This window comes from Labeo rohita, chromosome 23 (genome assembly GCF_022985175.1).
Source record: "Labeo rohita strain BAU-BD-2019 chromosome 23, IGBB_LRoh.1.0, whole genome shotgun sequence".
NCBI classification, from domain to species: Eukaryota; Metazoa; Chordata; class Actinopteri; order Cypriniformes; family Cyprinidae; genus Labeo; species Labeo rohita.
Genome location: NC_066891.1, coordinates 12,094,280 through 12,118,781, shown reverse-complemented (window position 1 = coordinate 12,118,781; position 24,502 = coordinate 12,094,280). Strand labels below are relative to the sequence as shown.

The following is a 24,502-nucleotide window of genomic DNA, read 5'->3' as shown; positions in this document are numbered from 1 at the left end:
ACTCTGAAGCTGAGTGATAATTTGATGTGAATGTATGCCGCGTTGTACAGTACATTGAGACGGGAGCGCCAGAATTGCGTCTGACAGAATGTGCGCTGTAGCACGAAATATAGTATATTTCTTGTTGATTGATAATTAATTCATAACGAATTAATTAATTGTAGCCTACCGTTTCCACTACCTGACCCGCATGGTCTTTGTTTTACCCATAACCAAACCATAAATAAATAAAGATAAGTTACTGGCAATACTTTGGCTTTAGGCCGAATGAAAGAGGACAGCCACGAGACACGTCTGAAGGGGTGTTAAAGCCAGAAAAGGTGAACATGTTAGTACTTCTGTCCAGAAACCTTCATATTTAAACTTGTTTTTTGTTCCAAGCTCTGTTAGTTATGGTAAAACCATGAAAAAGGCATATTTGGTGTAGTTTATTTAATCTAATTTAATTAACATTATTTTGATTTTTTTCTGCTGTTTTTGTATGCCTCGTTTATTAATGTAAACGAACCAGTTCGTGTAATTCGTTTGGAGTTCACTGTAATTTGTATTGTGATCGCTAACAACTTCCTTGTTATTATTTCCTCATAATAATAATAATAAAATAAGTAAAGATGCGGAAATTGAAAGCATGCATTTCATTTGGCTATATAGTGTGATTAAGTGTGTGTTTTTCGCGAGCGGGTTGCTGCTGCGGCGGGGGCGGGGCGGGGCGGAGCGGAGGATCGCGATGCCGGCTCAGCATCGTGATGTCTATCGGCCATCGGCGATGGACGATGGCATCGTCTATCGACCCAACCCTATAGTATAGTATAGTTTGTTAGGATTGGACAATATTTGGCCAAGATACAATTATTTGGAAATCTGAAATCTGAGGGTGCAAAAAAAAAAAAAAAAAAAAAGTCTAAATATTGAGAAAATCGCCTTTAAAGTTGTCCAAATGAAGTTCTTAGCAATGCATATTACTAATCTAAATTAAGTTGAGATATATTTACGGTAGGAAATTTACAAAATATCTTCATGGATCATGATCTTTACTTAATACCCTAATCATTTTTGGCATAAAAGAAAAATCTATAATTTTGACCCATACAATATATTGTTAGCTATTGCTACAAATACACCCTTGCTACTTACAACTGGTTTTGTGGTCCAGGGTCACATTTCGATTTTCAATTAAAGATACATTCTCAGAAATTAGATCTTATTATGTACAATTTTGCTTCTTGTGTAATTTTTAAAATACTGTATATAATATTTTAATGTGGATACTATTTTATAGGTTTTTGCTTCTTGGGTAAATCTGCCTTGTTTAAAGAATATAAAATTTAACAACAGTATTTAATATTTTTTTGAAATTGTGTCATTTTTAAAACACTGCATTTAAAATTGTAATATCTGGAGGCTAATATTTTAAATAGTTTTGCTTCGTAGGTAAATTTAACTTGTTTTAAAAAAAGAATATAAAATGTAAAAAAAAATATATATATATATTTACATAATATTTTTTATTTATAATATTTTAACTTGAAAATCTATATCTATACTTTCAATTCAAATTCTATTCTATCTACTTAAAAACTTTTTTAATTTGAAGATCAGGGTAAATTTAACTTATTTTGTCTTCTGGGAAACATGTAAGTATCTTCTGCAGCTTCTGAAGTGCAGTACTAAATGAAAAAAAAAAAAGATATTTAGGTAAAATAAGAAAAATGTACACATCTTCATTCTGTTCAAAAGTTTACACCCCTGGCTCTTAATGCATTGTTTTTCCTTCTGGAGCATCAGTGAGCGCATTCCTCTTATTTTAGTAAAATAATTAACATTTTAATTTTGCAGGTTCTGCAAGATGTGTAAACTTATTACCTTAATTGTATATTTCTACTTGTATATCATTTATATTATATATAAATATAAGTATATATTACATATACGTCTTAAACATTTTATTTTGGATGTGATTAATTGTGATTAATCTACTTAACAGCGCTAATTTACGTAATTTTTAAAACCAATATTTGAACTTGATTTTTTGACATAGGCACTTATTTTATGACAATAAATGGTATCAGCTTTTTTAAGAGAAACATGCCATAAATATGCATTAGATTTAATATATTATGTAATATTCAACAAACATGTGGCCTACAAACAGTGCAGTCGATCTTACAAGCCTTTTAAATGTGATAAAACACTTCTTGTGATAAATCAGTTTGACCTGGGTGAAAACTGACATCACTTCTCAGATGTGAGAGAAGAGATGTGGGCTGGAGGGATTGCATAAAGGTCACAAACCAGGAGAGGGAAGCTTGGCAGGGGGGAGCTGGAAGAGCAGTATGATAACATGCTGCAGAATCAAGCTATAAAATGTCTTTTCCATACGGCATGTCACTCTTAAAGTCATGATGCTGTCAATGTTTGCTCTTCAAAACGTCTTTTTGGTACATCTGCGGTGACTAGGTGGGGACTGTGCTTATGAAGCCTCTCCCAGGGTGCTTTCTCGGAGTTCAGTCGAGCGTTCTGCTGCATATTCACTAGATTGGATTTTTTCCCCACTTCATTTATCTGAAAAGACTCTCCTGAAGCAACTAGGCCAACATGGCGGCGTAGCAACACTGCATTACATTACCGTTCATGCGTTCAGATGATGCGATTGAGGCCGCTAGCACACAGACCATGGCAGGCACTTTGGTCAAGTTAAAATATTCGCTTTTCCAGCGCCATATGGTTGTAGCGGTAGAAAGCACAGTGTGCGTTCATCTCTCTGCGCATATCAAGAACTCCCAGACAGATAGAAAACCAAACAGCCACCTGAGCACTGATTCGGTTCTGCAGCTTTTAAAAAGATACGCCTAGCTTGCGTAAGAGGATATGGAGAACAGGGAAGGAAGAGGACTCAAGCGGCTACGTATTCTTTGACTACCACTGCAAGTTTCTATTCTACAAATGTAAGATGATGAAAACATGCACCTTTTCTCCGATAGATCATTGTTTTAACATCGTTAATATCGTGACCTGAAATAAACAGTTAAATGACAGATAAAACCTCACTAGGCAGAAACTAAAAAGAGGAGAATTCCAATAAAGTACAATAACAGATTAAAAGGAGTGATACTAAAGGGATAGTTCACCTAAAAATGAACATCTTGTTATCATTTATTCACCCACATCATTTCAAACAGTATAACTTTCAGCTTGTAAATTTCAGAATGTAATACATTAGACTATTGTCATCTGAAGTCATTATGCACTAATATCCATATTTTAATTGTGAATAACCGGTCTGTTTAATATTATACTACAATACAAAGTTACTGACTTTAACAATTAAACTTTTTTTTCCAATTGGTTTTAAGCCTAAACCTCAATATATTTAGTTTAAAACAAATGGATAACCAAATGGAACTAGACAAAATCCATTTATTGAACATTAATCATTTATTATTTGTTATGTTTTTATTTAATTTCAAAATTTGTCAGATTACAGATATAAAAAAGATTTTAAATTCAAGACATATATCAAAAAAAAAAACTTTGTTGAACTATTGAACTGTTATTATTTTTGACAACGCATACTGGGTATGCATGCGTATATTAATATTATATACCACCGTTCGTGATTGGTAGTTGTGTAAGGTTTTCAATGTTATTTAAAAAAGTCCCTTATGCTCAAAGTTGCATTTATTTGATCCAAAAAAAAAAAAAAAAAAAAAAAAAAACAGTAAAATTACTACATTTTATTGCAATTTAAAATAATAGTTCGCTATTTTAATATACTTTAAAATATTTTTTTTTTTCTGTGATAAAAAGCTGAATTTTCACCACCCATTACTGCAGTCTTCCGTGTCACATGACCCTTCAGAAATCTTTCTAATATGCTGATATATTATCTATATTATATTTTTTGGAAACTGTGATACCATTTTAGGATTCTTTGATGAATAAAAAGTTAAAAAGAACAGCATTTATCCAAAATAGAAGTCTATCACTTTTTATCAATTTAACACATCCTTGCTGAATAAAGGCATCATTTTTTTCTAACAAAGAAAAAAAGGAAAAAAAAAAAATTACCGACCCCAAATTTTGAACGGTAGTGTATATTGTTACAAAAGATTTCTATTTTCAATAAATGCTGTTCTTTCTAACATTTTATTCAAAGAATCCTGAAAAAAAATATCATAAGTTCCAAAAAATACTAATATTAAGCAGCAGAACTGTTTTCAACATTGATAATAAATCAGCATATCAGAATGGTTTCTAAAGGATCATTTGACAATAATGATGGAATAATGAAGCTGAAAATTCAGCTTTGCATCATAAGAATAAATTCTATTTTAAAGAATATTAAAATAGAAAACCACTACTTTAAATTACAATAATTTTTCACAATATTACTGTTTTTTAATGTATTTTTAATCAAATAAATGTAGTCTTGAAGAGCAGAAAAGACTTCTTTAAAAAATATTAAAAATTGTACTGATCTGAACGACAATGTATACAAGTCTGCTTCTTAACCCAATTTTAGATAGACAGAAATAGATTTTTAAATCATTTTTTTTTTAGGGAAATCCAAAACTTTCTTCCTTTAATTGCAAATAACAGTTTGTGTATTTGGTTTGTTCATTACAGCTACTGACTTTAGTCGTATGACTCATCTGGACAACTGTTATGATACATTATGCTGCTTTTTGGAACAAATCACCTTTCCTTATATGGAACCGAAGCTAGAACATTCTTGTGCTTCACAAAAGATTTAATGATAACAAAGTGTTCATTTTTGGGTGACCTATCCCTTTAAGTGCTTCCAGATGCAGTCTCTCAAATCTATCGTGCTATGGGTGGGGTTGGGCTTATTTGGAGAAAAGCCTGCCATTAAGACTGCACCATGCCAGACGGTCAATCAAATTAGGGTAAGAGCAAGCACAAAGCCAACTCGTCCAATCCATCGCATATTTATCTGTTGTATGTCTGGGACTCCTTGCAGAAAAAAAAAAAAAAAACTGAGGCATGCAAAGCTGACACGTTTGTATTCCAGAAGCGATGAATAAGCTACTGGTAACAAAAGGGGAGAGCGAGAGGATGCGGCCCCGTCAAGCGTATACACACATTTGCTTCCACTTCCAAGGTAATCATCCCCCATTGGCTCGACTGAAGGGAAGCAGGAAGAACAGGAGAAGGTTGAGAGGTCAGAGTTGAGAGGACTAGTAGAGGAATGACTGACAGAAGCAGTTAGATTTGACTAGACAAAATACTTTGAAGACAAACATGAGATGGAAACACTTGTTGTAACAAGATGGACAACACTACTGTAATTTCTAACCATCATATCCCTTATCTCCATCGCATGTTGATGAAATGGTTAAAAATGAAGACGTACAAGGAACATGAAGACAATGTAGACTGGGCAGAGACTGCAGCATTAGATCAGAGCTGAAGTATTTGCCACTTGTGAGCAGTTAATAGACCTCCTATTTGGCAATTGGGCATGTGTAGCAGTAGCCATTGGGGGGCGCTGTGCCTTGACTTACTGTCCAGAATGTCCCCAAGGCCCTGGGCACGGAGCAGGTCCTTCAGACGCGTTACTTCGTCCTTCAGCTCCCGCACCAGTTTGGCATTGGGGTCTTCGTTGATGACAGCGTTGCACTTGATCTGCTTGGCTCTGTCTGCGTATCTGTGAATGAGCCAACAATGACAATCATCCAAACAGTTTTTGATACCACAAGAGTCCACTTTTCACAATTAAGACCATCTAGAATTGAAGTCATGCTGCTTAATGGGAAGTGGGAGTAGGATGTGAATTCTTACCGGAGTGTGCTGAGTGTTTCATCATAGTTAATGTCGGCAGGGCTCAGGGCGGCCACCATAGCTGTCCTTGAGTTCCCTCCTGGTAAACAAGCACAATTATGCAAACAATTAGAAACACCAAGTGATGAAATTTCTTTCGACTGGGGTAATGATTTAAGAGAGGCCAATGAGTTTAAAGGATGCACCTTTCACAGACTATTAAAAAAAGCACAAGTGTTTTTTTCTGTTGTTTTAAATGATTAAAATTAATTTTAAATGGTAAATCTCTGCAATATTTTCATTTAACAGCTATTGGTTGGCATTGTATGAGAAGTATTACGTTTAGTTGAATACAGATAGTAATATTCAACTAACAATAAAAAGTAAGTGAATAAAGATTGGGTCTGTCAAAATAAAAAATAAAAATAAAATAATTTTTTAGTTTCCAATAAAGATTGTTTTTTTCAACCAAAAACAAAAATTCAGTAAATAAAGATTGTGTTTGTAAAATAATATAAAATAAAATAAAATAAAATAAATAAATTTCAATATAAATAGTAATATTCAACTAAAATTAAAAATTTAGTGAAGAAAGATTGGGTCAAAATAAAAATAAAATAAATAAATATTTTTGTTTTCAATATAGCAGTAGAGTAATATTTAACTCAAAATAAAAATTCACTGAATAAAGATTGGGTAGGTCAATAAAATTAAATAAAATAAATATTTTTGTTTTCAATATAGATAGTAATATTCAACTCAAAATAAAAAAGTAGTAAATAAAGATAGGGTGGGTCAATACAATTAAATAAAATTATTTTTGTTTTCAATATAAATAGTAATAATCAACTCAAAATAAAATTTCAGTGAATAAAGATTGGGTGGGTCAATAAAATAAAATAAAATAAAATAAATATTTTTTGTTTTCAATATAGATAGTAATGCTCCACTTAAAATAAAAATTTAAACAAATAAAGATTTGGTGGGTCAATAAATAAAATAAAATAAAATTTTTGTTTTGAATATAAATAGTAATATTCAACCAACAATATCAATTCAATGAATAAAGATTAGGTTTGAAAATAAAACAAAATAAATAAAATAAAATAAAATAAAATAAAATATTTGGTGTTGAATCTAGAAAATAATATTCAACAAAAAAAAAAAAAAATCCAATTCAGTAAATATAGATTTGGTCTGTCAATAAAACAAAATAAAAATTATATATATATATATATATATATATATATATATATATATATATATATATATATATATATATAAATAATATTTTAGTGTTTTAAATATAGATAGTAATATTCAACCAGAAATAAAAATTCAGTGAATGAAGACTGGGTCTGTCAATAAAAATAAAAATAAAAATAAAAATAAAAATAAAAATAAAAATAAAAATAAAAATAAAAATAAAAATAAAAATAAAAATAAAATAAAAGGGTGAACTATTCCTTTAGGAGTCTGATCATATTGCATATAGAAGTGTTGGATTATTTTGAAATACAGTCAGCTCTATTTTAAAAGCTAGTTAATAATATCCATGCACCAGATACAATAATGTATAATCATTATGGGTCATCATCCATACCTAAATTTTCTCTTAGCAGCCATGTCAACACTGAGTCTCGGTAAGGAATGAAGTCTGTCTTCTTTTTCTTCTTGCTCTGTTTCAAAACAGGTGGTAAAACATGTTGGAATATAGCATGTAAATACAGCTCCTTCTGTATAATAATGAAAAGGGTTCAGGAAATGACTTGATGTATGAGTAATCAAGACTAGAATAATCACACACTTTTAAGACAATAGGTTACATGGATAAAGGTGGATAGGTCTAGATAGAGACATGGTTCAGTGGTTAGTGACTGTACACCGGGAAAGATTACCTTGCTGGTACAGTTATCCTGAGAAGGGAAGCATTGCCAGGAGAGAGACAGACAGCACACAGAATTACAGTACTGAAGACATGCAGGCAAACAGGCAGAGAGAGAGACAGGTGTTATGAATAATACTCACCACCTCAGCTAGGGCTGAAATAACCTTTCCTAGTGTAGTTAGAGATTTATTGATGTTTGCTCCCTCCTATGAAATCACAAAAATACAATTACATTAATACATTTAAAACAAACACATTAAAGGAATAAAAATAGCTGTGATACACATCATGCATGTCATATTCCCAGAATATTTGCGCTGTGTGAAGAACAGCGCAGTCACTTTTACATATGGCAGGTAGTTGTTGAGTTCTAGAGAGGCTGTAAAATTAGTCTGTACCTTCAGTCTGGTTCCTTTGGCCCCTGTTGAGTCAGCACGCTCACTTCCTGCCAGATCCACCAGGCTGATTTTGCTGACCTGAAACCAGACAGCAGAGATACTTTCAGACTGATCAACACACACTAAAATAAGACACCAAGGAAATCTCCTTGTGGGAGTCTTTTACGTGGGAATCATATACATATTTCTGATATAGTGACTTGTGAATCATTCTCAAACCAAGCACTTGTAAATCCTGTGTCGCATTAATAATTTAACTAAACAGTTCAATCGTCCAACCCTTTTAGGGTTCTTGTAAAATCATTGGTGCGTGCATGCAAAACTAATTGTGCTAAAGGACGCTTTGGTTATCTTTTCATTTTGTGTCATGCTTGAGTTTGGGCCAGCGGTGCCGCTGCCAAACTGGATGAGTAATATTAGAGCGAGGGCCGAGGCGAGACCTGTGTAGTGAATCTAATGTAGTAGCTATGTACAATAGCCATTGTGTCCGTGGACCTCATAGAGTGCTCTTTGTGTCCGCACTGATTACACAATGAGCCTCACAAACACAGGATGAGTGGGACGGCTCTCTCTCGCAGTTTTCTTTTCTGCTTGGTACAGGATTTGCTGACTTTGGGTTGCAGGATGAATTTGAGCTTTGCGAAATGTCATAATGCCTGTGGATGGGTGTAAAATATCCAACCTTTTCTGTGGACAGGTCTGTCTCGCTGTCATACTTCCTCTGGGTGAAAACGATAGTGAAGACTGCGTGAGAGCGACTGCTCGTCTCATTCATGTTGGTGGCGGCAACAGTTCTGAGGATACAGAAAGCGAAATGAGTGTCATAGGTGTCACATTGATATTATTATTTGAGTAAAACAAATGTATGATTACATATAAAGTATATTAGGGGATATTACATAATGTAATAGTATTATGGTTGAACCAGTGATATCACATGGACTATTTTAACAATGTCCTTACTACCTTTCTAGGCCTTGAACATGGTAGTTGCATTGCTGTCTAATAACTTAATTTGTGTTCCGAAGATGAACGAAGGTTTTAAGGGTTTGGAACGACATGAGGGCGAGTAATTAATGACATAATTTATGGGTGAACTATCCCTAAAGTACAACTAAAACATTGAGATGATTATTTGAATGGCTTTGCAATGCAAGAATCATAACGAAAAATGTACATAAATACATTAATATGGTATTGTATGTTAGGCCAGTCCTTTTTCCTTTATCCACTAATAATCTCTTTATCAGCTTGAAAATGGTTGAAAGGCTGCTTTGGAAGTTCATAGTCAGCTCTAGATGCTTATCACCAGAGTGTGAGAGAATAATCCTGGAAAGTGCTAGTAAGTGCAGGAATAAGACATCAACACAACTCGTGTGCCGGATATGGCACTGGGTGGGATGCTCTCGAGAGAAACAGGCTTTACACGTCACATTCTCCACAAATAAACCCTGGGAATCAGCACGGGAGGATTAGAAGCGTGTTACTCCTTCCCAAGAGTCACATTTACACATGACTATCAGTCAGAGTATTGCTGGACGAAACATAACGCTTTTCCATTTCCCTCTTGACAAAAGGTCCACCCACTATTCTTCAACACCAGTATCCAAAGTGAAAAAAAAAAAAAAAAAAAAAAACTAGACCAATTCGGTGTTTGCAAACAGTGATGATGTTCTTTATTTGTGGGCAGAGCCTATCTGGTGACAGGAATTGTGAGTTTTTAAGTAGCAGTCTATGAAAGCCATGGAATAAAAGAATAAAGCAGGTAAATCTGAGTTTATATTTCAAAATTCTGACTTTATTCTCGCTATTCTGAGATTACATCACAATTCTGATATGAAAAAACAGGCTTTACACGTCACATTCTCCACAAATAAACCCTGGGAATCAGCATTTAAACATCTGCATTTAGCTCCAAATGACATCTTTGATGACAGTATTCTATAAAATGATTTGCATTCCGATTCTGACATCCAAAGGCTCAATCCATTTGCGATTGAATTGGTTTTTACCCATTTTCCGCCACTTGTTACCAATGTTTTTCTGCCATCACAATGCATGTGTAGCTGCAAGTGACAAAGTTGTGACATCTACTCCAAATTGGTCTAATAGTACCAGATTTTGGTCAAAAAAAAAAAACTGGCATACTTATAAGACATATGTTTTTTTTCTCTCTCACCTGGCTTTGTTACCAGCATCCATGAGGTCAGCTATGTCTGTGTAAGATGTGACGGCCAGTTTTGAGAGGTCTTCCACATACGGCCCAAGTAGAGGATGTTCCCTGACACGCAGGTTCCCTTTATTTTTAGGGTTTAGCAGGTCCCTCACCCGCTCACAGTATATCTCCATATATGCCACCTACAATGAGCATATAAACAATTAGATATATATAACCTCAGAATATATGACTTGAGATAAAAGTATATATTTTTGAAATCTAGTCCACATATTGCCTTAAAGGATTTGTTCAGTCCAGAATTAAAATTTCCTCATAATTTGCTCACCCCTATTTTTGAGGAAAACATTCCAGGATTTTTATCAATATAGTGGATATAGTGTGAATCCACGGGCTGAATACAACTTCAAAGCTCTACACAAAGGATTAAGGGTGATTTTCTAAAATTTTTTTTAAAAAATGTATATACTTTTTAACCACAAATGCTCGTTTTGCACTAGCTCTGCGTCTACGATTTCACACATTATGTAGTCATGTTGGAAAGGTCATGCATGACATAGGCGAAAGTACCAACCCAGTGTTTACAAAGCGACTGTGCAAAGTAAGTCAAACATCCTTTACGAAAAAAATTAAAAATGTATGATTTTGAAGTTTGAGGAGAAAACGAGATTCTTCGCCCTTTTTGAACTGTAGTACACAGACGAAGAACTAACCACGCTTGACGTTTCCAACATTACGTAATGCATGAAGTCATTGATGTGCATCGCAGAGCCAGTGCAAGAGCAAAAATAATATACATTTTTAATTTTTTTCTTTAGGAAATGACAGGTAAGACCATTATTCCTCGGCTGGGACCGTGTACAGCTCTTTGAAGCTGCTTTGAAACACAATTTGGATTTTCAAGCCGCTGATCCCCATTGAAGTCCACTATATGGAGAAAAATTTGTGAAGGTTTTCCTCAAAAACCTCAGTTTCTTTTCAACTTTAGAAAGAAAGACATGAACATCTTAGATGACATGGGGGTGAGTAAATTATCAGAAAATTTTAATTCAAGAGTGACCTAATCCTGTAAAAAGCCATATATATTAACAGCATATTTAATACCACATCAATTTGTAACTGAACATGTTTAGCTCTCAGTTATTGAACCACTGAGTGGGCTCTGAACAAACCCATCACCTTAGTTTAATGCTTTTAGGTAACAACACAAACAGCATTTCAATAGATGGAGAGCGTGTGAAGTGAGTCACAGGAATGGACTGAGGAGTCATGATGTGTCTGCTGCTCACCTCCACAGAGTACGAGATCTCCTCATTGTTATTGTCATTGATTTTCTCAAAGAGTTCTTCACAGAGCTGGGAGGGGGACAAAAAGAGCACATTAGGGAGGCGAGGGAGAGTGATCGATACAGAGCACAAATAACTCTACCCCTGCCGGACGTGCTAGACGGAGTGCTAATGCCTTAATGTCTTCTGGCAATGTCTGCTTTGAGATCAGAAACATCTCAGTCGCTGCTGAGCTCTTAAGGATGTCTTTTGCTTCGGATCCATTAAGGCGATACATATGGCGTGATGTCACATATATACCTGAGGAATAATGCCTTCTTGTCCTTCCTCTTGCTTTCCCATCATGGTGTAGGACTTGCCAGCTCCGGTCTGGCCGTAGGCGAAAATACAGACATTATATCCCTCAAAAGCATGCTGCAACATCTCCTTCCCGATGTCATTGTACACGAGGCTCTGTGACGCAAAGCTGGGGTCGTCCGGCTAGCAGAGAAATAAAGAAAAGAGAACAAAACACGTTAACACAGACTTTATTTTGGGGGATGATTAATTACAGCTGTAAATCTGACCACATGCACATTTTATTGTCCACAGAGCCAGCTCAGCGGAAAAGGCAGAAAGAGCAGGAAAAGGACAGAAGGAGAAAGAAAGAGAATATGAGACTTACTGAGGTGTGAGACCAGTACGAGTAGTCGAAGCTGAAGGATTTGGGTGCTTCCTTTGGGTTCTTGGGGTTCAAAATAGCTGCAAAAGACAGGGGAAATCAGTATGATTTTACAGAATTTTTTAACACAAAAAAAACAGCTTGTCAGTTTCTGGAAATTATATCCAGAAGGGTTACACACTGACCAACATAGGTTGTTCAATATCTCGAGGCAAGATGTCTGATATACTTTTCATTTATTCAAATTATGATGATAATATGTGACCCTGGACCACAAAACCAGTCATCAGTGTCTATTTTGAGATTTATACATAATCTGAAATTTGAATAAATAAGCTTTTAGTTGATGTATGATTTGTTAGGATAGGACAATATTTGCTGAGACACAACTATTTGAAAATCAGAAATCTGAGGGTACTAAAAATGAAAGCTACTACTTACGGATGGTTTTGTAATCGAGGGTCACATATAATCAGTAATTTTAAAAATTAAATACATTAAAAATAAATTATTTTAAAAAAGTGAAACACTTTCGTTACAGTTTTGCATAATGATTGAAAATAAAGGAAATAATTGAATTAATAAAACATAAAAAAGCCAAGTGTAAACATGCAAATCTGCTATGACAAACACAAGTTTACAAAAAAAACTCTAAAAAACTGAAATAAATCTGAAATAAAATATGACATAAATGATGAAAAACTAAAATAAGAAATTAATAAGTTTAAACGGTCATCATAAAATTACTAAAGGTAAAATTGAAATAAAAATATTCAAGCAAAATATAAATACAAACTAAAAACACTATTGAAAATTAAATTATTATAATTATAAAAAAATGAAATGAAATTACAACAATACATTAAAAAAATCTATAACAGTAAATAAATAATACTAAAATAACAATATCTGGATCTCACTGATACCTGATAAACTGAATCCACCACTAACAGACAGTAATAGTGTTTAATGGAAGGTGAACTGCTGACCTGTCCGCACAAAAATCACTATTAATGGCTCTATTACCAGGATATCAACACCCTATATGATAAAGCGACCACTGTAGCCAAACCAACATCTAACATTTCTATTCCTTCAATTGAATGAAATATTTGTGCAATGAGAAATGAAAGAGTCATATTTGGGGCTATTTTTGTTTTCAACAATTGAGAGAGAGGACACATTCACCTCAGCAGAGCCTGTTTAAAACTGATGACTCAAATGTATGTGTGTGAGACCAGCGGGTCCACCTGTTGGATGCGACTACTCACAACTCTTCTCTTTTTTTCCTGTTCACTCGCAGTTAAAATCAAATTTACCCCTTCCAGTTTTCACTGACAGATCACACACATACTGTCCACCCCGCTCTCAGCAGGTTGCTACATATCCCTGCAGTCTTAATAAACAGGAATCTACAGGCTTGTCTGGTATTTGGCGTGTCCCAAACATTCAGGCCGACCCTCGTCTCAACACCACCACACCGTCAGACCACTAAGCCTGGGAGTGAGCGGCCCAAAAGGCTGTGGGACCGCAGGAATCTACTGTAGGATATTTATAGGTATCAGAAAGCCAGCTGCTGCTGCAGTCCCCTTAACTGACTCGGGAGTTGGCCAGCAGGGCCCCCGAGCGCGTTCAGGCCTTGATTCGATCCAGACGAACACATTCCACCAGCAGAACGCAGGGTGGTGAGGTCAGTTGGCTGGGTGGCCGGAAAAAAAGAGAAAGACTGACGAATGGGATGCACACGGTGCTGTCTTAGCAACAGTCCAAACAACACCACAACAAGCTTTCCTGTTCTGCTGCAACAAAAAAATGACCTATCAGCCCAGAAATAGAGAAATGTGGTGTTTTTTCCATCTTCAAAGCATGGGTGGATGGAAGAGAGAAGGGAAAGAGGTGTGGATTATACATAAAAAGTCAACATTCTAATTAAGCATGAGGCTCTCTGCAGTCGAGGACGTTTGAGCCCCCTGCAATGAGTAAATCCCCCAGCAGCACCTCTGGGACAGTGGCTAATCTCACAGAATTCATCTATTATTCAGTGGAAATGAGAAGGTGGGCTCGGTATTGAGCCACCTCGTTCTGAGAGATACAAGTCGAGTACGAGACTAGAAAGTATATAAGGAATATTGAATATACTGGACTATTTGAAATGATTTGCAGTTGAGTAATTTAATATCACAATGATGACACAATGATTATAAAGGAGCATGCTAGTTAACATCAAAGCTAATATAAGTAATTTCAGAGGAAACAAATAAATACTGACACAAATATTATTATTAAAAAAAAAAAAAAAGCTTTTAATTTTAATTTATGCTATATAAATCTAGCTTTACTAGCAAAAGGCTAGGACAATCTTAGGGCCTTATGTGGAAAAAGCAGACGGAATCGCGGAATCAAAAAAAACGAAATTTACTGTATAACGTGGAATATCTCAGAATTTGCCAAATTTTGCATGAATAAATGGGTAATCGTTAACTACACTTTAATCAAAAAGTGATACTGACTAGTGTCTGTGAATATTAAGCTGCAAAAATACTATTTTAAATATGAATTCTGGATGTTCTGCGTGTCTCTTTGTGAATGAATGGCACAAATGCGTGCTTTTCCTTTACTACATGTATACATGAAGCGTGTGACGCTTGTGTTTTTAGCCTCTGCCGCCTCAAAATTGTACATGAACATATACACAATCTCTAGAACTGCTCTGAGGGTCACTGGACATTTTCCATTCATTTGAGAAATTTTTTTTTATAAACAAACAGAAAATTAAAGGTCTTCACAGCAACCTGTCAAAATAAAAGTTTGATTTAACTTGGTTTAACTACTGCTACTAATAAAATAATTTAGATTAATTAATTTAGATTAGAACCACCATTATAGATGGTTTTGATTATTAAAATTTAATGAAACCATTAAAATTAAAACAGTATTCAGTAAAAATAAAAAATAATTTAAGAAAATAATAAAACGTATTTCGTATTTCATAGTGCCTTGTGTAATTTTTCGTAAACTTTTAATAAATTGCTGTTAAAATGTGCAAGTTTCATGATTTTAATTAATTATACATGTTTGGGGCATTGTATGCCTGAATTATAACAACTTCCTTTTTCATGTCGAAACATCAAAGTTTGTCAGGCCGCCACAGACACACCCTTCAACGAAAACGTTGAAGAAAATTTAATGTCACAAAGGGCTTTAGATTACACTGACCAAATTTGGTATTGATCTGGTATTGAATACAATGCCTGAAAATGGCAAAAATTGCACAAAACATGCCAAGAAAAAAGACTTCCTGTCGGGTTTCGGACTTCGTATTGAGGGACTTTTTAGTAGGTATTGGTGTATTACATGTGTCTACTGAATTTCATACATGTATGTGAAATCCATAGATTGTATTTCGAGAGTTTTCTTGGAGAGGGCCTCTTTCTCAGAAAGTTGGTTAGTCACGTGTTTTGGAAAGACAACTGTTCCCAGGTTTGTGAAAGCAGGTCCTTTCCTCAAGTCCTGCATCCTCACATGGTCAATGTGACAGAGGACAGGCCTGTGTCGTTCAAGAGAAACAGAGGCTAAATAAAGAGTGATTACACCTCTGACCTAAGGCCAAATGGAAACCGGAGCAGTGGGTAAAACACACAGGGATTTACATTACTGCAGTTATTCTGCCCCTCTTTCCTGGAACAAAATGCACAGAGGGACTATAAATGCCTCCCCCATCATGCACTGTGATCACCAGTCATATCAGAACACTGATGAGATGGGAAGATCAACACGGGGGCCGAAAAACAGGTGGACAGCCGGCAAGGCTGGCCTTGCTCACATACGCACATGTGTGGGGCACTCATGTCTGTTTCTGTATGTCTTATGACGCAGACAGCTTTCATTCTGCTATTTTCAATTGAAAGAGTAAATGTGAAAGGAATTTTTATTGAAAGCCCATGTAAATACTTGCACGTGTATTCATTGAAGTCCCTAAAACCTATAAGGAAAACGCACTCACATTAAAAGAAAACACAGTTAAAACACAGTAATGATTTTATATAGCCATTCCATCAATGTCTCCTACATCAGCACTGCTCACGCAAGCCACAGCAAAAGTTAAGCCTGTTACTATGACTACCACCACACTGAACAGTGGGATGCAGAAATAAAAATCATCATCATCTGCGTTATTCAATTTAATTCTGTCCTGCTCACTCAAAGACATGTGCCTTGCTTTAATTTCAGGCTTGAAATATAAAACTAAATTATGTGACAATTGTAATGCCATTAGACTGTTAAAAATTCACATATTCACAGTCTAAAATCCCTTAAATCTGGCTGAACATGTGGAGGACTCTAAATGAAAGCATTAGGATTTGTAAATTAGACATTAAACCAGACGTAAGGCCTGAGAAGATTCAATATACATCAACAGTGAACCAAGCATAGCAGTAAGTATGGAAGCTTGTTTCGACCATTGAATAAAAAAATAAATAACTGCGACTTTTTTCTTGTAACTGACTTCACATCTCACAACTGTAACTTTTTTTCCAGAATTGTGATAAACTTGCAGCTGTGTGAGGAAAAAAAAAAAGAATAACTTTGAGATTTAAACTTACTATTCTTAAAAAATAAATTCACCATTATGAGGAATAAAAACCAAACTGAGATATAAACTCAATTCTGACATTTTTTTAGGAATTGCTAGTTTATATCTCACAATTGCGAGATACAAACTAGCATTTGCGAGAAAACAAGTCTGAATTGCATGTTTTTAATTGCAATTCTGACTTTATCCCCAAAATTGCATGATATAAATGATATAAAATTACAAAGAAATAAAGTCAGAATTGCGAGTTTGTATCGCACAATTCTGACTTTATCACTCACAATTGCGAGTTTATATCTTGCAATTCTGAGAAAAAAGTCAGAATTTCAAGCTTATATCATAATTTTGGCTTTATTTCTCATAATTGCAAATTTATATCTCACAATTCGGAGAAAAAAAGTTAGAATTGCGAGATAAAAACTTCTGACAATTCTAACTTGTTTTCTCGCAAAACTTGCAATTTGCGAGAAAAGGTCAGAACTGTGAGATACAAACTAAAATGTGCGAGAAAACAAGTTTATATCTCGCAATTCTGACTTCACTCGCAATTGTGAGTTTATATAAATGCAATTCTGAGAAAAGTCAGAATTGCAATATACAAACTAAAATTTGCAAAAAAAGATCAGTATTTTAAGTTTGCATCTCGCAATCCTGACTTTTGTTTTCCAGAATCGCATAATATAAACAAAATTGCATGATATAAATGCAATTACAAGAAATAAAGTCAGAATTGCAAGTTTATATCATGTGATTCTGAGAAAAGTCAGAATTGCAAGGAAAGTCGTCAGAATTGTGAGATACAAAGTAAAATTTGCGAAAAATGTCAGAATTTCATGCTTTTATCTCGCAATTCTGGCTTTTTCCCAAGAATTGTGTGATACAAACACAATTGCAAGAAATAAAGACAGAATTGCAAGTTTATCTTTCACAATTCTAAGAAAAAAGTCAGAATTGCGAGATAAACTAAAATTTGCAAGAAAATAAGTCTGAATTTTTTGCAATTCTGACTATTTCTCAGAAATGTGTGAAATAAAGTCAGAATTGCGAGTTTGTATCTCCCAATTCTGACTTTATCACTCGCAATTGTGAGTTTATATCTCACAATTGAGAAAAAAGTCAGAATTGCGAGAAAAGTCGACAAAATTGCGAGATACAAACTCAAATTTGCAAGAAAAGAAGTCAGAATTTCAAGTTTTTACCTTGCAATTCTGACTTTTCTCAGAACTGTGTGAAATAAAGTCTAAATCTCACAGTTCTGACTTCACTCACAACTCAATTCTGAGAAAAAAAAAAGTCAGAATTGAGAGTTTGTATTACGGAATTCTGAGGATAAAAAGTCAGAATTGCTAAATGTAAACTTGCATTTGTGAGAAAAAGTTAGGATTATGAGATTAAAACTTGCAATTACCTCGAAGCGGTCATTTTATAACATTATCACAAGTAGCTGACAATCCTATATATATATATATATATATATATATATCTCAGGAATTTAGTATACTATAATGCAGAATGTATACTGATGAATACTGTGTACTAAATAACCCTTAATATTAACCTTATCAACCCATTTTATGCTCATATATGAAAATGAACACCATCAGCTGGCCAAGGATAGTCTAGTCATGTCAACCTCTTCAAAGCTGTGAATGACAGTTTGAAGCTAACATGAGGCTAATTGGTACAGAGGTGGCTGAAATGAGTGAATAACCTCTCAAAACAACCTCTAAATCCATCCAATTATGTTTGGACAAAACACTTAGGCAGACCACAACCCATCAGCCAATGGAGAGCCGCTCATTATGTAAATGCAAAACTAAACGTGCTATTCACTCCTCCCAAACAATGTCCTGACCCCAATCCCCAAACCTCTCCAGCTGAGGCCAGCTTAATGGCATGTGATCGTCAAAAACAAAGTCTGATTGGATGTTTAACTCGCTCGCATGCAAACACAACACTGGTTCGGCAGGATATTCCAGACAGAATCAATTATGCAAATTCGCACTTTCTGCAGCCAACTGACAAACCAACTCAAGGGTGGATGAAGTTGGCACAGCAAAAACGCACACGGTGGTTTTCCTGCTAGGATGCCTGGGTGCAGATGCATGAAGACTAATGGCTTTCATCACTGTAGGAAACTCAAGCAGGAGGGATTTTAAATGAGTTAGCAGACTGCACCACCTGACCTGCGTGTGCACAGGAAAAGCTTAGAGGAAAGAATGAAAAACCCATCTGGCTGCTCAAAGCGTATCAACTTTCAGACTGTGATGATAAACCTGGGCTTATTTCAGATAGTGTGAGATGACCTGAGAATAGCAGCCATGCCTGGCCTAATGCAGTGGAATATGTGTCTCCAGCTTTGGACCCCATGAGACTTTGCTCTTTAGCCCACAGGCAAATCAATATCCACCGTTAACAGCCTGCAGTGGTTTTAAAAGCCAGAATTTTAATATAAACAAACAACAACAGGCATTAAACTGTTGAAATATATCCTCAGGAGTACCATACGAGAACAAGCTGCATCACCGCAGGAAAGTAAATTTTAGCAGCCTGCAGAAAAGTTTCTGTTCAGTCTTGTTTCAGAACAGTTTCTGTACTAATGACTAACTGTTTGATTTGAAAAGCGCTGCCAGGTTTTTACAATTAGCAAATTTTTGTGGTACAGTACACTTTTCATGCTGGTTTTGGTTTTCAAAACAAACAAAAACAAAACATTAAAAAAAGAAATAAAATAAAAAGACATTACAATAAACAAAAACTACACATTTAAAAATAAACTACAAAAACAATAAAACAAAAACAATAAGAAAAATATTGACAATAAAAACAATTAAAAAAAAAACACTGACCAAAAATAAAATAATAAAACAAAACACAATAAAAAACAAATCCAATAAAAAAATAATAAAAAGACGACAAACACAAAAAATACAAATGTAAAAATAAAATAAATAAAACAAACCACAAACAAACAAAACAATAATAAAGAAAAACAACACAGAACACATATAAAATAAAATAAAATAAAATAAAACAAAACACAAAACACAAATCAATTAAAATAATAAAACAAAGCAAAACAACAACAAAAACAAATAAAATAAAAATAAACTATAAAATAAAAGGCAAAACAATAAACAAAAAAGACAAATGTAAAAATTAAAAATTAAAGTTAAATCTAAAATAAAATAAATAAAACTAACTAAACAAAAAATAAAACAAACAACAAAAATAAGATAAAATAATAAAACAAAGAAAAACATAACATAAATAAAATAAATTAAATTAAATAAACAGTAAAATAAACAGATGACAACAATAAACCAAAAAAATAAACATTTTTAAAAAAAGAAATAAAATAAAACAAACGTAAAAAATAAAAACTAAACAAAAACTTACAAAATAAATAAAATAATAAAAATAAAAATAATAAAATAAACAGCACAAAATAAAATAACAAAAGAAATTATGAAATAAATTAAAATAAAATAAACAAAAAATTAAATAAACATGACAAACACACACACACAAAAAAAAAACAAATTTAAAAATAAAATTAAATTAAAAATTAAAAGGTAAAATAAAATAAAACAAAAACACAAAAACTAAACAAAATAATAAAAAATAAAAAATAGAGCAAAACAAAACAAAACAAACAACACTCAACAAAAATGAAATAAAACAAAGCAAAACATAAAAAACAAAATAAAATAAAATAAAATAAAATAAAAAACAGTGTTCGCTTCAGGAATGGTAAGTGTGACCTGAGATATAGCTGACGGATAGACCAGTTTCTGTACAATATACATTTTTCTCAACAAACACACAAAATAAAAAAAAAAAAACAAAAAAAAAAAAAACAATCTAAGACCAACACTGAGCTAGCAAAACAAATTTCCACCTGCTAAGATTTTCATCCAGAATGGCATCTGCGGACACCAATCTGGCCTGCTGTATCCTAAAGAGGAAAGCTTAAAGAGGACAGAGCACGTTCCCATCTGGAATGATCTATGAACTGCACACCCATCTACCTGTAGAGGCAGTAGAGAGCAAAACACAGCCCTCACATTCTTCCCACAGGTGCAGAAGATCACAAACAACCACAAATCACTAGGAAACTAGCAAATGCTAAGGGTATACAGCAGCTTCAACCACACTGGCTGTGCCCACAAACCCTTAAGTAGTCCGTCACTCTTCTTTAGACATTTCAAAAGGCAAGGAATACCTACATTTACCTACATATTAACAGTGCAGTAAACTGTTAAGAGACTCAAAATATGCATTTTCACAATCACTGTTAGCATATAAACGCAATATTACACGGAGCAATGAAAACAACATGGACACAGAGATGTTGTGGTTCAAAAAAAAAAAAAGTGTGACTTCCTCTTACCACTGCAAGTTCCTCATAAACAGCATATGACTGCATGATATCACAACAATAATATCTGCCATCCATCAGACTGTGCAATCAGAGAATGCTTTTGAGCAGGGGCATTTGAGGATACAGAGAGAGCCTGTAATGTGCATTAAGCTCATCTTCTCGTTTCTGAGCAGTTTTGCTGCATTCGAAAAGTCTCAGCATGTCGCTCATGTTGCTTGGTGAAAAAGAATGAAAACAGGAAGGCTGAAGAACAATACTGAGCTCAAGCACTGCAGCCAGTGAATGCCAGGCCCTCTGCAAAACATGAGGTCATCTGTTATGACTATAGAGGCCTATTGCCATTTTCAGAGACCGACCACAATGAAAATGATTTTTAAAACAGACGTTTTCTTTTGTTGTTTATGTCAAGAAGTCCTATGCTTTATTTTGTATATACACCGTGCTACAAGAAGTATAAGTCAGATAAGACTGGGAGAAATCACCAGAAAAGTGAAGCTCTGCCCAGCTGCCAAGAAGATGTCTGGAGTGCCCTGTCTATTTCTGTAGCACCAGATGGCAGGTGCTGCCTCCCATACTGACAGCTCCTCAACCAAAGGAAGGAATGGGTAGATTTCAGATCTAAGACTTTTCTGAAACACTACACTCCGCAAAACAGCACGGGACACGTGCTATGTACACACACACACACTTACATATGTGGACTGTGAACTATTTCTTTGATTTTTAAATTGATCTAATTGTGAACTCTTGAAGGACAGCCAAGTTCACGTCAGCACTGTACATACAGTGTGACAATTATGTGCTTGCAAGCATACACAAACATACTGTACACAAGAGGAAAGAGCATCAGGCTCAGAGTAGCATATTATTATTCAGTGTGTAAGAGTGTAAGTGCATGTATGACACCTCTTCAGTTTCAGTCAGGACCGGCAGACATGTTCCACTCCATATAAATCTCCATTCACACCAGTGGAAACGGGGAAGTCCAGGAAGCTGAACTAATTTTACAGATCACCTGCTAAACATAGACCAATGAATAAAGACTGCAGAACTGGAGAGTACCTCATCTACTTGAATGGTTCACCAATATTGTTATATAAAACTATTAAATTAACAAATAATAAAAATAATAAATATTAAATGTTAAATAAATTAACTTATTATTAATTAATGTATTACTTGAATATAAATTAAATTAATAATCATCTTCTTGAATATATTACAATATATTAAAAATAAATTAATGTTATTAAAAATGGCACAACCTTATATTCTTGAATGACCCAACAATATTTATACAAAATTATAAAATACATAAAAATCATCCTACTAATAATTTTGTATAATGCAATAATGATTAAAAAAAACATTGAAATAATTATTATTTGTCAAATAAATTAATTATTAACAAATATTACTAATAAAAATGTAATTAATATTATCACTGCTATCATTAATAGTCTTAATAATAATATTATTATTATTATTATTATTATTATTAGTTGCTAATTTTTTTTTTACTATTATAAAAAATAAATTCATATTATTAAAAATGGCACAACATCATATTCTTGAAATGCCCAATATTTATATAAAAAAAAATATAAAATAATATAAATAATGAAAAAAAATCCCATCAATAATTTCGCATTAAATATAAGCATTAGTATTGCTATTAATAAATAATATAATAATAATAATAATAATAATAATGTTATTATGTTATTAATGTTATAAAATAATAAATAATAATTTATAAATAGTTATAAAATAATGATAATAATAATAATAATAATAATCATAATGTTATAAAAAGTTTTATTAATAATATATTAATTAATATTATTAAAAATGGCACAATCTCATGTTCTTGAATGGCCCAATACTTATATAAAAAAAATATAAAATAATATAAATAATGAAAAAAAATCCCATCAATAATTTTGCATTAAATATAAGCATTAGTATTGCTATTAATAAATAATATAATAATAATAATAATAATAATGTTATTATGTTATTAATGTTATAAAATAATAAATAATAATTTATAAATAGTTATAAAATAATGATAATAATAATAATTAGTAATAATAATAATAATGTTATAAAAAGTTTTATTAATAATATATTAATTAATATTATTAAAAATGGCACAATCTCATGTTCTTGAATGGCCCAACAATAGTTATATTTTATAGTTATAAAATTATGAAATAAAATACTGAAAAATGCTCCTATTCATAATTTTGTACAATTGTATATACAAAAAAGGTATATATATTTATTAAGGTATATATATATTTATTTAAGTGTGTGTGTGTATATATATATATATATATATATATATATATATATATATATATATATATATATATATATATATATATATATATATATATATATATATATATATATATATATATATATATATATATATATATATATATATATATATATATATATATATATATATATATACATATATACATACATACATACATACTAGGGATGCACGATATTATCGGACTGATATCGGAATCGGCCGATAATGACTTCAAATGTAAATATCGGCATCGGCCCGATATGAAACATTATGCCGATATGTTTTGCCGATAAGATGAATATGTTAACTCACATGTGCTAAGGGTGTGCTAGGGATTAGATCATGTCAGCAGTGTGGCTCATTCTTGAAGCAAAGTTTTGACTGAATGAGGAGTAGATTCACTGTTTTTGGATCGCTGCATTTAAACTGAGAATACACATATAGAATGATGCATAGCAATAGCACGTGCAGTGGCAGCAGCGGCTATAGGAGAAAACCCGCCGTTGTTCCATTTGGGATAATTTACTGTTGCCTGTTTCATATCCAGTCACTAGATCGCTAAATGCACATTTTAAATGGTTTTATGGTGCTCTTTGTTGTATTTTGAAACCCAATGGCTGTGTTTGCACATGACATGATCTGCATTTAAAATAAAAAGTAATTACGGCGCGCGGTCAGTGAATTCTCTTTCTTCGGCGGCGCAACGGCAAAACACACTGTTGCTCATATGAAACATTTTTCGTGAATATGACACAAGTGAGGTACAAAGCATTCTTTATAAGTTAAATAATTGGTTAGCAGGCAAATGTTAGTAGCGACCATACTTTTGGATTCATGCCGTTCGAGCCAATACATTTAAAGCCATAAGCGGCTGTGTGTCCTGTTTTCCCGGTTGGTCACGAATTGCCACAAACTTAATAATATTTATAGTTTCTTTTCACAAATCATCACCGTCTCACCCTTTAATTTCGCAGGTTTGTTTTCTTGTCATTTACTTTTAATCCATGT

General features: G+C 33.4%; 1 protein-coding gene across 1 annotated transcript in view; it reads right to left on the bottom strand.

The window, feature by feature from the left end:
- The window catches only part of kif1b (kinesin family member 1B), a 91,302-nt gene that overhangs the window by 48,887 nt on the left and 17,913 nt on the right, over nt 1–24,502 (bottom strand). The window contains 12 exon segments of the mRNA XM_051096076.1: nt 5,104–5,145; nt 5,526–5,668; nt 5,803–5,881; nt 7,385–7,460; nt 7,680–7,697; nt 7,810–7,875; nt 8,068–8,145; nt 8,750–8,861; nt 10,247–10,425; nt 11,533–11,598; nt 11,830–12,009; nt 12,194–12,270. Coding sequence (XP_050952033.1) covers nt 5,104–5,145; nt 5,526–5,668; nt 5,803–5,881; nt 7,385–7,460; nt 7,680–7,697; nt 7,810–7,875; nt 8,068–8,145; nt 8,750–8,861; nt 10,247–10,425; nt 11,533–11,598; nt 11,830–12,009; nt 12,194–12,270 — 1,116 coding nt within the window.